We start from the raw sequence: 17603 nt of genomic DNA, 5'->3' as shown, positions 1-17603 counted from the left end.
CATACACTGCCCCACATCTTACCCTGTTCTAAAAGAGCATGCCAAGTTTTAACAATAAACACAGAAAATGTCTCTATACAGAAAAAACACCCTTAAAAATGTTTTTTTTTCTTCTTCTCCTCCCTCCTCCCACAATGGTCAACATGGACATAAGACAAGATTTCAGTGGCAACAAATAATCGTCGTCTTGCTCCATTTTGAGATTTTTTTTTCTTTTAGTTTTTAGTGCTGACAGGGTCATAAGAAAGTCCTGTCACGTGGGGGTTTAATGGGTGTGGGGGGGGGGGGGGGTCATGTTATGAACAGAGGGAGGGCAGTTTTCCAGGGTCTCTGAGGCAACAGTTGGCCAGGGGGTGGTTTTTGGTAAGGGGGAAGAGGGGTTTTCCGAGGAGAAGGGATTTTTTTTTAGGGGATGGGGGTTCTTGGGTTTATTTTGTTGTTTTTTTTGGGGGTGTTTTTTAGAGTCAGAGGTGTCGGGGACTAGGGTGGCCGTTGTGGTAGAGCTTCTGCTTGATGTGGACCATGTTGCCGCTGGAGTCTTCCAGCTGTCTGAGCGTGGCCCGGCGACGCAGGTCTCGAAGGTTGCAGAACTGGGGCAGCCAGGACCAGGAAGGGGTATCTGGAGGAAGGAGAACACAGATATAGAGACAGGTGTTAGTGCGTTAGGGCCTGTATCGGCCTTTCCTTTCATTCAGTCTGTGGGTGCAATAACATAGGCCTAAGTATTGACAGATGTATTTACTCGATAATTGGTTGTCTGTTTGGAGTCGATACCTTGATCTTTTGTTTAAATGCCACATTTGAATTCCTCAAAATGGGTCATGGAATCACAGGGTAACTCATTGATTGATAAATTACAAATGACAAGAAAAACAATACCTAAAGAGGAAAATATAGTCTTCAAGCTGCAAAAAATTACTAATATACTATACAAACAAAGCAGGAAAGGGAACATGTAGTGCATTTATTGAGTGAGTTATAAAGGGCTTTCAGTTAAATAGAATTTTTTTAGACAATTGAGATTTTTTTTAGTCTTGAAAGACCGCTGTATCCAGGATTTAACCAATATTACCGTTATGACTCCTTTATGCAGCTTTTCATTTGTCTATTGCCAAGTTTCGCATTAAAGAAATATTAAAAACGAGACTCTTGTAATTATTAACTCATCTATTCCATGCATTCAAAAGTGACATAACGACTGCAAGCATCGGAACCTAGAAAGCAGGTCCCTATAACGTAAACAGAAAATATTTATTTTATTAAGCAATTATGGCATCTGAGGTAACTGTTTTCTCTGAACCACATCATAAATATTAAAGGATTGATGATAGACTATATGAAGCCAAATGCTGTAAAAGGATCTAGCATACTGGGGTAGCATCGGCCCTGAACAATGTGTACAAAAGCCAGAATAAGCTCTTTAGGGCTTATTGTTTGGCATTTTGTCTTTATTTGACATTTGGCAGCAGAAGCACATAGGAAACATATTGTATAGGGGAATTTGAATGGGGGGAATTAGGATTACATTGTGTGCCTTAGAAGACAGTTATATCAGGGCAACAACAGCAAAGCATCGGAGGATTTTAAACAGGGAAAAACATGAATGCGTGCTCAAATTTCAGTGATGAAACGACAAAGGGGTTCAAATATCTGCTGGAAAGAAGTAAAAAAAAGTGTCTGAATGGATCTTGTACACGGTGATACTGAGGCCAGAGCATCCATATTTTGTCATGATCACAATACTGAGCATTTCCTTCACTCCACCCGGTCTCCTATAAGTATTCAAAGACTTTCTCTGATGACACAGCTAGACGACACACTTGTGGGATCAGGATGAACAATAGTGTAAAATCCTTCTTGGCTTTGCTTTTTCTGGCTCTCAATGCGGCTAGAGGCAGACACGACACGACACATAAACAAGCAGCAACACAGAGGACCGCTGCCTGTCTGTGCAGTAAAATGTCCTTTTTGGTAATATATAATATAAAGTGAATGAGTCCTTTTGGCATTCATCTTCTCCTGTAATACTGTATGCATTAGTCTAGAGTTAAACCAACTCAGTAGTTTAACTCATACTGACTTGTCATTTTGACGATTGCAGGTCATGTATCTCAAAATCATGGCTTCTATTCAACAGTTAGGCTGCATTCCAATACCCCCACACTTTCCTGCTATTTAGTATGGTAGAAAAATATTTAGAATGTTCCAAAACATGTGGTCGGATACAGCATGCTCAAGAATACCAAGATGTCTTACTACATCCGGGTTGTGATTTTAAGTATGGAAAACAGTTCTGACCCCAAATTCACTGCACACTGAAGTTACATCACATCAACTGAGCCTCAGAGTGAAAACAACCAGCGATGAGACCATATATGGTATATATGAGAGGATGAGACATATAAGCAAAGGGCAATGAATGCAATGTTATTTTGAATATGCCTACTGGAAGCAAACAACTTGTATGTACTATTTATGATCAGCTGTAGTAGGCCTATGTACAATAGTACAAAGGAAGAGCAGGCTATGTTATTGGGAACACAGGGTGAGTGTTCTTAAAACCAAGAAATGACCCAGAATCAGATGCATTCAGGTTTGGTAATGGTAGTGGCACAGCATAAAAGTGAATTATGAGCTCCACACACAGACCTCAGACAGTGAGAAGCTAATGTTTGATATGTCTCTTAGCCCCACCGATCTTCATAATGGCTCCAACAACTTTTAATTCTGGGAAGTAGGGGCAAGCTTCTTCTTTTTTTTTCTTTTTTACAGTGAGTGCAGAGTGACAGAGACGACAGATAAAAGATTGCACTGAAATATTGGACGGTATAAACGACATCAATCGCTTCAAGTGCACCCGTGGCGTTGTCCTTGAGTCGTTACATTTCACGTTTGGGTTTGCCGAACACGTGACCGCGCCTCCCGGCATTGTTTTTATCTACGATCAGGAGGGATTTGACAGGTGAGATTACAGCTGAACCACCTTGTTTTTTTTTTTTTTTGTAACACAGCGTCAAATGCAACCATCCGTGTTTGACCATTTAGCGGCTGCCACGCTGCACACAGACACACACGCACAGACACACACGCACGCACGCACGCACGCACACACACACACACACACACACACACACACACACAGGTTATGTGACGGAAAGGCTGACCTGCTGCAAAACGAAGTGGGATTTTAATGAATGTCAGGTGTATTGCGTGGGTGGCACAGCAGACATTGGTGATTGTGAGGTTATACACTGTAGCTGGCAGCAGGCATAGGCCAATACATTTCGGGGTGGAATGGATGCAGGGAATATGAAAAATATATAGTATATACATTTGTCCTCCAAACAGATAACAGTTCAGGGGCTGGAAAAGTCTATAGGCTATCTCAGTATATCCTTCTTAAATATTTCCTATATCTTTTTAAACTATTTCAGACACCCCTAAAGTGGGACATTTATTCCATTATATTTGTGTCACCGGCGGGTACCTGAATGTTGTCTTTTCCTATACAGAAAAAAAAATACATTTCCACCATAAATTGATGCAGGAGAGGCACAAGTTGGTGCATAAAAATTCACCGAAATGCAAGAAATGAAGTGTTTGTGTGAGGTCCACAGAGACAGCAGAGAGAGAGAGAGAAGGGGAGAGCCCCAGACAAGCAAAACCCAGTATAGCAAATGGCCCTGTTGGGGGATGAGCGAGAGGGGGAGAGGTGGTGGTGGTGTTGGACTTGGGGAGGAGGGGAGTGAGGTGTTGGGGGGGTTGAGGGGGAGAGCAGAGCAGAGCCAGTGAGTTATTTATAGCCGTGAATGGGTATGCTGTCCACAAGGACTGCTCTGAAGGGTATCCAAAGGAAAAGGGGCAACCAAGACATGTTTCTCTCATTTGAATAAAAGGATGGGGATGGGGAGAGAGAGAGAGAGGGGGGGGGGGGGGCGGTGGAGTCGGTAGAAATTATAATATGAGGCAAAGGAAAATAAGGGGCGAAGGGCAAAAGTGTCCCTTTTAGAGGAGACTGATTGTACATAGGGGTGGGGGGTAAATGGCAAATCATCAATTCCTGACCCCCCCCCCTTCCCCTCCCCCCCTTTGAGAGGTGGTTTTAGTGTTTCTGGTATCAGACATCCAGCACATCAACGATAAGAAAGGGGGAAAAAGTAGTTGCAGCAGGAAGCATTGTAAAGGAAATGGCCACAAGGAGATTCAATAAGTGGATAGGGAGGGACTAGAGATAGAATTAGGAGGGGGGGGGGGGGAAGCAATGGGAATCAATGTGCATCTCAATGCACCGTGTGTGTGTGTGTGTGTGTGTGTGTGTGTGTGTGTGTGTGTGTGTGTGTGTGGGTTTCTCACTTGCCATTCCAGCTGCTCTCTCGCATTCTATTTATAGCTCTGGAGGAGAGAGTTTGGTGTGTGTGTGTGTGTGTGTGTGTGTGTGTGTGTGTAAGTGGGGGGTTGGGATGTGACAGCCTCTCCATCCTGAACCCATATTGCACACACACACACACACACACACACACACACACACACACACACCCACGCGCAAACACACACACACACACACACACACACACACACACACACCCATCCCTGCTCTGTCAGCCTCACCTTCACTCCTCATCTTGGGGAGGCTAAACGAGTCAGACCTAAGCGTCAACGTGACAGCCGACTCACACACACACACACACACACACACACACACACACACACACACACACACACACACACACACACACACACACACACACACACACACAGTCACAAAGAGGCGAGGGGCTTTCCCTCCCTCCACAAAAGAAGAATCCTATATCTCTCCACTGCATAACTGCTGCTAATGAATATGGATGTCCCCTCCTCTCTGGGTGTTTTTTTTTTCAATTTTTTATGATGATGTATTTTACACGTTTGCACAAATTCCCTTGGAGAAAAACAGCGTTATCTCACTGGCCTCTAAAACTCTCAACACAATTTCTTTTTTTGCATCCTTAAAACCCCCTCATTAGTGCACCTTGAATTCCATTTCAAATCCCTTTTAGCCCCTAACACTCATCTTTAGATCGTGCATCGATGCTTTCCCCATCCTGCCCCGGAGGAGCTTTTTCCTAGACGGTCCCAAGTATCCAGGTTAACATTTCACCTACTTTTTAGTTTTATCCTTTAAAAAAACACAAGGAACCAGGTCACCCCTCCACAATACAGGCCGGTATGACCCAACACTGAGCACCTTGAAGCAGACCGCAGAATGTTCAACCCAAATTGCCTTCCGAATCCTGCTGTTAAAAGCTTTGTCGCAGTATTGTTTTATCTTTAAATTCAGCTCATTTGGGCCAAATGACTGCAAACACTTCAGAAGCCCTCTCCCCCCCCGCCCCCCCAGAGAGTTTGATCCTGGCTGGGTGGAAAAGCCTGTGAAAACGCCATGACCGTAAATAAAACATGGATGCTGCCTTTTCTCCAGCTCATCAGTGTCACTGCGTCTAATAGCTGCTCAGTTTTAGTTATCCCCAACTTGATCGGAGCCCAATAAGCGACACATGTTTTCCCACTTATTCTGTTAATAACAACAGATCCATGATAGCTCAGTACCAAAAACCCTACCATATTTGGTTGACTTTATACTGACAGTTGTGGCACATTTTATCCAGAAACAAAGTGTATATTAAACAGAGATTTAAGAGAGACATTAATATATTGTAGTTTTTGTTCTATATACCCCATAGAATGGTGTAATTTCTGGAAAAATCTATATTTGAAAATATTGACCATAGCTTTTAATTTATTGCGCAGAGATGTCTTGTTTAGACTTCTGATTCAGATCCAAAAAATACATTTACTCAATCCAGAATACTACTAAGCAAAAACGAAATGAAAACTGTAAGTACTTAACATTATGTTAAATGACTTTACGTAAACCTCAATCCCCCCACCCCATAGCATTCTCATTTGTGTTTATTAGGTCAATTAAGACCTTTGTAATTGCTCTGTAGGCACTAAAAATAGTCTCAATAAAGAAAGAAAGAAAAAAGATGCTTAAAATAAACTTTGCATGGTGCCTGCAAACAGCCAAAGGCCGTTGTCCGTTGACTACACAACACATGTTCATGTCTCATTAAAATCTGCAGCATTGCTTTTCCTGCTGCTAGAGTATCATGCATCCTTCATCTGTCACTGAGGAGATGGTGGGAGAAATGAAAGAGATATTTCAGCAAAAGTGCGCTGACAGGAGACAGGAAATGAAGGAGCAACTATTACATTCAGTTGGATTCAAACACATGGTATGTGGTGGGGACGCAGCTTTCACTACAACACCGCAGATGGTGGGAGTAAAGTCGTTTTTTCAATCTCCGTTTTTATCCAACCTGGTTTGAACCAGTCCTGGTAACTGCTGCATGAGTCTATTCATACTTTTGTTTCATTATTTGTCACGCGAAAAACAACAGCTTGGCCAGATTTGCTCATTAGACATTGAATTGTCAGCTATTGTACTGCACACTTACACATCCACGCACCAACGCTCTCTATGTATCTATCTGTGGCTTTCTAAGAAAAAACTCAAATATAATTGTAGGTTTATGATCTCCAATTTACATTTCCTGTTTAGTAGCATTTGCCTAGACTGTCTGTCTTTGGACTTTAACTGTGACAACATTCAGGGAACATTCACATACTCTATACAGAGAGTCAAAGGGCCAGAGTTCAAACCAGGACCCATCTTGCAGTGACGTGACCGTGCTAACCCCTGAACCAAAATGCAATCATAATGGAATGAGAGATTGGACATTTATGGATCATGCAGCAAGTAATATCGTTAGTTTAGTTTAAGGATCTGCAGAGCCATGGTCAACCAACACAGGTGATGTGATTAATGGGCACGTGTAAAGCCTGTGATTGATTGTGACATCCTCCTGACTCTCCTGTTGGCTTTGTTAGGTCGGAGATATTAACACCTCTCTACCGGTAGGGTGTGGTTTTCCACTCCATTTTAATTAGATATGCAAATGTCATGTGCCGACTCGAATTGACAGCTGTGTGCGACAAGAAAGCAAAATAGCATGTGTGCCAACAATACATACCAAAAAAAATACAACACATATTCCATGGGCTTGTTTTTGAAGTGAAAAAAGGGGAAGTAGGCTACTTTCTCTGCCGATAGTTAGGAGCTGTGAAAAGATAATGAAATGTTCTGATATAGAGATATTTAACATCATATCTGCTGCCTCATGTGCCCAAAAGGGCCCAAAATCAAAGTTTCCCCTCAGCAACTAAAGAAGATCAAAACCGAGACCTGCAGGTGGGTATCTTAATGGAAACCGCTGACATGGCTCTGTCCAAAGCTCAAAAATACACCTACCAACACTTCTAAAAAACTTAGTTTCAATATCTGGCTGTATCCCGTTTGGTACATCTGTACATCTTAACATGATCAGTGGTGGTTTTACAGTGATGGATCCATTTATTGGCCAGGTGTAGTGATCGGTGTCTCATCGGTACTGGGAGGTTTCTGGGTCAAAGCTCCTGAAACGATTTCTGTTATTCTTCCCCTGTCCTCAACCCGGATTATCACATATATATATTTTTTTCTAAGATATTTTTGGCATTTCATTTTTATGCTTTATTGATAGTGTAGAGACAGAGTTGAAATGGGGCAGAGAGGGGAGTGACATGCAGAGAACGACCGCGGGCTGGAATCGAACCCGGGTCCGCTGCTGGCCGAGGCCCATGGGGGGGACGCCCTACCAACTGAGCTAAGGGCGCCCCCATTTCATTTTGAATCAATTCTCTGAAAAGCTTTTTGGCCCTCTCGGAGATGGTGCAAGACATGTTAACCTCATCTCTGATAAAACGCCTGTCTTCCATTGAATTTGATGGTCCCCTCTCTCTTGGAGTCCTCCAAGGGTCTATCCTGGGTCCCTGAATATTATTATTTATTATTCTCTCATTGGAGTATATCCACTCTATACTTTTTAATTGTTGTAAATGTACACTGTCCAATGAAAATAAATGGATCGTTGAGATGCTGTTAAAGTTTGTTTATTGAAAGGATCACCAGCAGATGATGAGGCAGTTGTACCCTACACTTCCTGGGGTCCACACTGCACATACAATACATATATATTTAAGTTTTGAAGTCCAATAGAGCCTTCTATTCTAGATTCATCCTGCATTATATCATGTATCCTGCATGTATATCATGTCTCTCAAGAAACAAGCGATGGGTGTCGAAAATTCAGACTCAAGTCAGAGATCCTAACAAGTAGCCCTGCTGGTCCCTGCACTGTGCTATGCATGACCTTGTGTTTAGGTTGGAACATTAGTCTAAACATTAGGCCAGAAGCCCATTAATCTCAAAGTTCTTTATCGTCATGCGCTTGACAATTACAAAAAGCGGTCTTTGTCAATTCTGTTCTTCGTACTCAGACTCTCTTCAACAGTCCAACAGACATGAACAGTGCAAGTCAAATAGGCCTAAAGGACGTCTCTGTCGTTAGATAGACAATTGCCCGTGATTGTCTTATATATTCAATTAGGGCACATCGCTTTAATGAGATTTTTGTTTTCTTTCATTTCGTTGGACTGAAGAAGGTCACTGGTGCATTTACCTCCTCCAGGCTTGATTGCTGTGACATACTTGTGTTTCTTAGCGGGAGAAATATCAACATGCTACAGTTAATTCAGAAGGCTGCTCCCATGCTAATCTCATTCTCCAAGGGGAAACGGATCACCTTACCTATATCCTTGTCTCTCCCTGCACAGACTCTGCCTGTCCGTTGGAGGAGTGATTTGAACTTGGCTTGTTTGAGTTTCTATTTTAACCCAAAGAGAGCCCTGATTGCCGCTCATCAGATCCCACTTTCAGCTTCTAGTGACTGGCAACTCCCCCTCATCACCATGGGAGCCCTACACTGACTCTCCAGAACCCCTCGGCTGTGGAAGTGAGTGCCTCGACGATCTCAGGCTTGCTAAAGTGTCTAGCATTCTCCGATTTTCTATTTATAATTTTCTTCTATCATATCCATATTTAACAAATATTTCCTTAAGATAACTCTCAATTGTTAACCCTAGACTTTAATTCCCCTATAATGTAAAGTGAGATGTAAAGTTTGCTCATCCAAAATTCAAACATTATTAGCCTACAACCACCAAAAAAAAGTAAGCGATAAGCCCCACATGTTTAGCCTGGCTCCGCCCGCCTACCTACTTCCGCCCAAATTTAATTTTCCCTTCAGTAGTCAGTCTGGGGCTGTGGTGAATTCACGTGTTTGAGCTAAGGAAAATTTTCGGCCGTCCAATCAGCGAACAGAGCGAGTGGCTGAGAACGATGACGTCGAAGTCGCGCTCCAGTTTCAGTTGAATGCTGCGACCAAACGTTATGCGATTGGTTGGCTGATCCAGAGTGGCACTGGGCAGATCCAATAGTTTTAAATTTCAACAGACACCCGCCTCTAAGTGAGTGAACGTTTGCCAAATAGAGCAGTTCCAGACCACCTGTACAAATGAAATGAAGTACGATGGTCTGGTAGCACCAGGCTACCACAGGTTATGATTACGAATATAAATTGAGGAAATTGATTACATTTTTGAATTCCTATTAATATTCTATTTCACCCTACTGCACTGCCTTGCTATTTAACATGTTTAACTAAGCATAATGCAGTGGTGCACAGAAGCTATAGTAAGCATATGTTGTGTCATCCAAACCATTGCTGAGGAGTGATTTTGTTTGACATCAGCTGTCACAAGGACATTGACTTTCCTGTTCGGTTCAACACTAACACACCATTTAGGCCAACGGGCAAAACCTGAATGGAGCATATAGTGATGACACTACTGTATGCCATCAAAATGAACTGGAGCACATTACAGTCAAGTGAATATCAGAGGGGAATTCATTGTGAATCAGCAGTTTGGGAAAGAATCAAGAAAAAAAGGAGTATTTCAAACGTATTATTGTGTTGAGATTTGTTTTTTCAATAAGGCCTACTGATATAAAAATTAAGGTTTAACACGCTTTTATCTCCCTTTTTCTTTTTGAGAATCTATTATATCTCAGTTCACACAGTTCACCATGAGTCAATGTTGTATTATTTGAAAACAAATTAATAGGATTATTAGTGAAATAAGGTCCCCCCCCCAAAAAATCATTATGATTCATTATGAATCATCACACAGTGGGAAGGGTAAGCTGTGACTTTCCAAGAGGTTCCCGTAAACTGGGATTTAAAAAAAAACAAAAAACAGTGAGAGCCAAAAATGGGCCAAGTAATGGGGGCAGAGCGGAGGTCATCTATCTACCAGAGCTCAGCAACCGCTGGGTTTAGCCGGCAAGTGCTGGCACATGCACATACTGTACATGGCGGGAAGTTACAGACACATACATCTCTGCACACAAGCCATTTGCCACCACAAACTCTGCTTTGAAATACAAGATACTTTTAGTTGTAGTGGTAGTTCCTATCCTAACCTCATCTATAATGACCATAGGATTTCTCGGGTCTGAATCCCAATTCTGAAATTAGGGAGTAAAAAATTCCAATAACCGATATATCAGCCAATTAAATTTGAGATTTTTCAAAAATATATATAAAAATAAATAACCTACTTTTTTGATCCCTGATAGGTATTGTTCAAACAGATATGAATTGAAGAAAAAATATTACTGTTTTAGAAGACTTTAACACCTCCACCACACCTCATAGATGAAAGGGCAGGCCGGTGAACCCGACCTCGCTGTCTGCTCTTTTAACATCCACGTCTCTGTCTCTGTTTATGTGAAAACAAATCACTGACTCATTCAGGAGTGTCTCCAAGTCAGGGATAGACTTTAAAAAATGAAGTGTCAAATATGTCTAGAGTTTGTCTTAGGGCATTCTGAAACTCAGACATTAAGCATTTTTCTTACTGCAATGCATGTCAACGTGAATAAAGCTTATATTTACAAATCTATACATGTATTACTATCTTTATATTTAGTTAATAGGTATGTTTATAAGCAATATTGTAAGTGTGTAAGCAAGTACCATCAGGTCAAGTCCGATTTAGGCAGATTAACCGGTCAGGCTCTAGTTCACACCTCAGCACACACAACCCACATTACCAGAGAAAGATTTGTGTGATATTTATGGGGATTTCTGAGCTCTGGTTGAAGCTGTGTGTGTGTGTGTGTGTGTGTGTGTGTGTGTGTGTGTGTGTGTGTGTGTGTGTGTGTGTGTGTTTGCATTAGACTACATCCATGCTTACCGTAGTAGCGGCTGGCCCTCCATGCCCTGACAGCACAGTGTAGCACTCCGTCCAGCCACAGCAGCAGCCAGCTGATGCAGAAGCCCAGCAGCAGCCCCAGCATCAAGTCCATCTCCTGCTTGGTCACGCTGTCACTCACAAAGTAGTTCTCTGACGAGTCCACCAAGGAATGGTCCCCATCGTACGGGATTACATAGTGGACATGATGTCTGGTGGAGGACAAACAGGGAAGAGTTAGATATACAGTAAGTAAACCATTGCTTTATATTGTGAGAAGGGTTATGAAGGACGAACCAACATCCTCCCATTCTGTGTTAAAGCATTTGTTCACCCATGTATTAATTCAGGTGTTTTGTTTAAAGCTGTAGTGCGTAACTTCTGTTGGCCCCCTCCCCTCCCCCCAGAGGAATTCTAAGGAATTACAACTACACTGTCGGCGCACCCACATGCACGAGGTAAGCCTTCTAATAAACATTTCTTAGGTCCCTCTTGGTGTTTTCATGGGCTCCTGCGCCAGTGTTGGGGGGGGGGCAACACCAGTTTGTAAACGCTGCCATACAGAGACATACAGATAGAGTTTTTGTGGAGCTGATAGGCTTAATCAACTTTATGTCAGCTCGTTTGGGGCTTGAATGTAGCGGACATTCGTTTACATGAAAAAGTCACACACTATAGCTTTAATGTGGCAATCGTCTGTACAAACTTACTCTGAGTAAGGACTTTCCAAATGTCCCTGTTCCTGTGGACCACACATGGACACTGTTTGACAAGATTTAGTGTGTTGAAGCCATGCACACTTAAACGCTAAGACTGTGCTGTCTGCCTTACAAATGGCCTTTTTAAATATTTCATATAATCATTCTAAGTGGGATGAGGTCTAATCAAACTGCACTCATCTCCACTTTGCTGAAAAACCCCCCCAAGCCCTCTAACGGACCCTCGGCTGTCCCCAGGCTGCACTTTAGGCAGCTATGGCTAAAGACGTTTAAAGGAGGCTTGTTGTTGCTTGCTTATGAGGATTTTCAGAAAAAGCTGAAGGCCTAAAATAATAATAAGAACTTTAACACTAGAAAACCTAGCACAATAACACTCAGGGGCCAATCCTTTAGTAAATAGCGTTACGGTGCCCTTTAGCAAGGCATTAATATCCTAACAAGCAATGGCCATACCTGCTTAGTAAGATACATTTCCGCATTAATTGAATTTTACCTTATACCTCAACTGAAATGCACTGAAGCTATATAGTGCATTACCTCTGTGGCCCCCCATGAGTAATTCTGAATAATTACATTAACATTCAGGCATCTACATGAGGTTATCCTTCAATGATCGCGCATGGATGCTTCTTGGTATTTTTCTGAGCTCCTGCGCCAGTGTCAGGGGGGCGACACCAGTTTGTAAATGCTGCCATACTGAGAAATACAGAGAGAGTTTATTGGAGCTGAAAGGCTTAATGAACTTTGTAACCGACATTCATTCCTTTGAAAAAGTAACACACTATAGCTTTAAGAGTGCAAGTGTAGTTCTTAAGTTATCCATCAACTCATATGAGCTCATGTAAAATAAGATCTTAACAGGTTCTAAGAAGAAAGTCTCTTACAAAAAAAAATCCAATTACATTAGACAAGATGAAGATATGAATACAATTTTAATATTTTTTCCCACATATCCACAGAGTGTGTGAGTGCTGCTGATCAGATGTTTGTGTTTCATAGGAGGTAATGATAGAACACATACGTAGAGGCCAGTGCTGTCCTGTAGTCGCTGAGTACACACATGACTCTTACAATCAATTCTTTGACACGTTGCCCCGACATTGACTCCGCTCCATTGTGAAACAGATACATTCACTTGATACGGAAGTCTCGCCAGTATTACCTGCCCTCCTCAGGGTGGTTGAAGGCTTTTTTCAATATAATAACACAGGCAGTTATCTGACACACACACACACACATAGCTAATGCAAAGAGATTGAAAGATGAGCACAGATACACACCGCTTCTCAAATGCTTTGGGACATTGATTGATAAAAGTTCTGTACTGGTGCAGGTTTTAGTTTACAATGCAAGGTGAATGTACTACTTTATTTGTATACTTACTACACTTACTTCACTTTGTATACATGTTAAGGATGTAAGAGATAACAGATTAAGTAAAAAAGGAAAAGTAGCACTGATAAATCCTCACTTTTAGTCTTAAGTATGTACTATCTTTCTCTATCGCTGACTGACGTACACCTAATTAATGAACGCTGCTTACTCTTAACACCCAGCGACTATTGGCTCTTGACTCATACATGATGCGTTGGGAATGAATTGGAAGTTTCACTGATGTGTGTCCGACTCATTTCGTCGTAAATTGAGTGAGCTTGGTGAGCAGCTGTGGACAAAGAGTCAAATCTCCACCAGCAGAAAAATGCAATTTCCATTAACAGAAAAATCCAAGCAGTGTTGATGGATAGACAGACGATTGGTTGGGAAGTGCAGTGCAGACACAACACAGCACTAAGCACTTAATATGGAGGGAGAAAAAGAAAGGGATCTTGTGGATTAGCGGAGTAAGTATCAAACTGAAGGAGTAGTAGTAGTAGTAGGAGAGTGCACTTTGGGGATCAAACCCAGGTGCAGTCAGGAGCAAGATTTTGCCTTCAATTTACTCATAGTTTATTTCTGTTTGTTTTTCAAGGGAAATGCTTTGGCTTTAAAGGTGGAGTCTGTGTTTCTAGAGAATGCTTGTTGTCAAAATCACTTTTTCTCAAAATGAGTGAATATCTCCTCACGATCCGCTAACTGTCCGTAATACGTGTGTGCTGAAAAAAAAACTGGTGTGAATACACAACCCTGGCTCTGTAAATGGGTAAGTAAACAAAGGGTACGTAAACTAAGGGGGCCCACTTGCCAGTTTACAGAGCCTAGACTGTGTATTAATACTGTGTATTAGTATCAGCTCACACACAGTACCGACAACTAATGGATTGTGAGGAGATATTCACTGACTTTGACAAAAAGTGATTTTGGCAACAAGCTTCAGAATGACTGACTCTGCCTTTAAAGTTAAAGCATTTCTTTAAAAACAAACAAAGCTAAACTATAAGTAAATGTAAGCGCAAATCTGCCTCCATGTTTCTTTCTTTGAACCCGAGGAAGGCTTTTGCCCAAAGGCCTGCAAATGAAACAGAGGAGTATTGTCTGCTGCTTGCACACCTTCAACACTGAAAAAAGTCCTGTTCACCTGCACCCTGCAAATCTATAGTGTTTCTATAAGAGTATAGCCAGGTTTAAAAATGCCACAATAAGAGCATTTCTGTCATCTTAGGAAAACCATTGTGCAACTTCTCACAACAGCCACCCACCAGCACACACAGCCCACTCTTCCTAGCTCTCCTCCCTGCCACGGAGGCATGCTACCGTGGGCTCTGGCCTCGGTCCGTCAGAGAAGCTATACAACTACATCCAAAATCGGCGCACAGAGGCTGCCAAATAAAACTGACACCGGCTGTGTCCTCAAGCCTCATAAAGGTGAGCGCTGTGTGGGCGTCACAACAGCCCCAGACCCGCTCTGCTCTTTTTACCATCCACATATCCCTGCTATTGATGTGAAAACAAATGACTGGCTCTCATTCAGGGAGTGTCTCCAGGTTAGGGAAAGATGCTGTGTGTGTGTGTGTGTGTGTGTGTGTGTGTGTGTGTGTGTGTGTGTGTGTGTGTGTGTGTGTGTGTGTGTGTGTGTGTGTGTGTGTGTGTGTGTGTGTGTGTGTGTGTGTGTGTGTGTGTGTGTGTGGGTGTGCTATACTAACTTTGAGGTTTGACTGTGCATGCTGTGTCTAGTGGTTTGGAGTTTTGCCATTTTATCCGTGGCTTAATAGGTTCTTGCATTGCAGAAGAAGGATCATTTTGCCATTAGAAATATTAGGAATCACTTCTTTATAGTGCTTTACAAATCCTGATTTTTGGAGCAGCCTTTCTTTGTATAGCACAGATGACATGATGAACAAAATATCACAAAATAAAACAATCAGTGACATCATCATCTCGTAAAAAAAATTAACTAACAGAAAACTGTCTTTTTTTTTGTCTTGATTAGTCCACACAACTCACATCAGTCAGAGTGTGCCAGAAGCTTTTTCCAAAACTTTCACTCAGATTATCCCTCTCTGGCAGACACAGTACAGCACCTGATGATGACCCATATCTGGATTTACAGGCTTAAAAACACACAGTGGCACTGGCCTCTTAATTAATGCTACTAATCTTGTACACCAAACCTTTTACTGCAGTATGCTGTTTTGTTTTTTTAATGTGCATCTGTTCAGCTCGCACCAACATTATCAGACAGTGACATTTCCCCTGATCTGTCCCCTCGGCTTTGCCTGCAGTACACTGGCTCAATCTGGATCTAATATGTGAGGACAGCATAGGTGTGAATCTATTGGATGAAAAGGACTCTTACTTGAAATCTTGCTCCAACAACACTGTTGCCATATAGCTTTACCCCCAGGCACTGTATAGTCTTTAAGACCAGAAGACAACCAGAGGCCCACTTTATGTGTCTCTGCTCATCCACACAACCTGTATAGCATTGCTGTAACACATGCATACGCTACAAAGTTAATGGCAAATGCATAATATAACGCTGATTAAATTTCGAATTAATTTATTAATGAGTGTCTTGCTGCTGTTTTTCTCCACTACCAACCCTGCTCTCCCCGTGACAGCACACAGCAGGTAGGGCTGATGAGCAAACAGCCCCATATACTGTGGCACTTCTTAAGTCACATAATAACCACTTCACTTCACTTATAGGCTCGATTCATTATATTGGCCCCGCATGGCTTATATTGTCGGCGACACCGTGTATTATAGGCCTGCGTGTGAATCGCACCGCGCACTTGATGCTCAGATTGTTTTTTTCTGAACGGCCTTATGTTGCTCATAGTTCATTACCTATTTATGGCTCCGACGCACACCTTCGTAAATGCAGCAAAAAGCAACAATTCTCGCAGGATCTTATCCCGATAATATAGACTATAGCTATACAAAAAAAAAAAAAAAACACTCGTTGACCATTGAACGTGTCATCGTGCTATCTGTTAGACCGAATAATGAAAGACATCCGCCGCTATGTGAGAACAGAAGGGGCTGATTGAAGCTTGTGCTTTTGCGGGGCTTCATCGCCAGAAATCTTCGAGGCCCTCTTCTTCAACAATTAAGAATTGACGTGTAAAAAAAAAAAAAAAAAAAAAGGAAAAATAAAAATAAAATCACACAACACCATGTTTATCTCAAATATGCTATACGATGGATGATGGCATTTACCTTCCACAGTTGCAGTGACAGACGCGGTCCTCCCCTCGCAGATGCGGTAAGATGTAGTTGTGAAAGCGATCCAGTAGCGCGTTCATGTCCATTAAACAGGCTATCGCCTGCAAAGAAGCATGCAAGTCAGCTGGGACATGTCAAGCAATGGGCAGCAAGGCTACATCCCTACAGGCAGGCACCGACTGATTCTCCCCCATTATCAGCCAAATAAATAACAACAACAAGGATCGTAAATGGCGAGGAGAGAAAATAAATATATAGCCTTGGCAGATCCTCCCCATTCTAAAAGGGGGACTCTTGCCTTATAACGGACACGGATTATTTATTTATGACAGCAGGTAATTATAGGTATAGGCTAACCTACTTCCACATGTCATTCATAGCAGGCCTGGTGTAAAGTGGGAAAAAAACTGATAGGCCTACATGTATGGCACGTTTGTAATGATATGATAAAATAGGGCTATAGCCGGCAGGGTGAGAAAATCAGAACACCTTATACTGGCAGAGGGAGGGTGAAGATGTCTTACCATAACAACTGAAGCACCAAGAATCATAAAAATCATGGTGGTTGTGATCATATGCATCAAAACTTCCAAACTGGCCGCCGTCCTGTATAGCCCGGGCTTTTATTTTATTTTACCCGCGGCGGTGGAGACGCTCTCTGTCCCGGCAGGAGCCACTCATGGAGCCGCCGAGCCGCTCCTGGCTCCCCGGTGCCCCCTCCGTCCCCCTCCTACACACGGCGAGCCGCTCTCTCTCTCTGTCAGCTCCTCAATGCGCCCTCTACATCCAAGAATCCCTTTCGGTCAGTCGGTCGGATGGATGCGGCGGCCGCTCGCTCCAATTGGGAGGCGTGATCCGTTCTCCCAGGTGCCCTTTCTATCTTTATCCCAGTTTAAAAAACCATTAAGAAAACAAGTGACGGGGCTCCCTCGATATCCTCCTCCTCTAAGGGGGTTCCTCCGTATCTCCCCTCTCCCCCCTTTTCAAGTTATTCCAAACCGCGGGGCTGCGCTTTCTTAGCCTGATACCGGCGAATTCATGTCC

The 17603-nt window shown here is 42.5% G+C and overlaps 1 protein-coding gene across 1 annotated transcript; it reads right to left on the bottom strand.

Annotated features, from left to right (window-relative positions):
- Positions 1–464: 464 nt before the first annotated feature.
- tmem240a (transmembrane protein 240a) lies at positions 465–17140 on the bottom strand (the record flags this gene model as incomplete). The annotated part of the gene is made up of 4 exons (XM_080031314.1): positions 465–619; positions 11239–11447; positions 16554–16660; positions 17084–17140. 4 exons carry the CDS (start codon positions 17138–17140, stop codon positions 465–467), a joined length of 528 nt encoding a protein of 175 aa, XP_079887440.1.
- Between the last annotated feature and the right edge of the window lie 463 nt (positions 17141–17603).

Source organism: Ammodytes marinus, assembly GCF_949987685.1.
Source record: "Ammodytes marinus genome assembly, chromosome: 7".
In the NCBI taxonomy this organism is placed as follows: Eukaryota; Metazoa; Chordata; class Actinopteri; order Uranoscopiformes; family Ammodytidae; genus Ammodytes; species Ammodytes marinus.
This window is presented reverse-complemented; position numbering and strand designations above follow the sequence as displayed.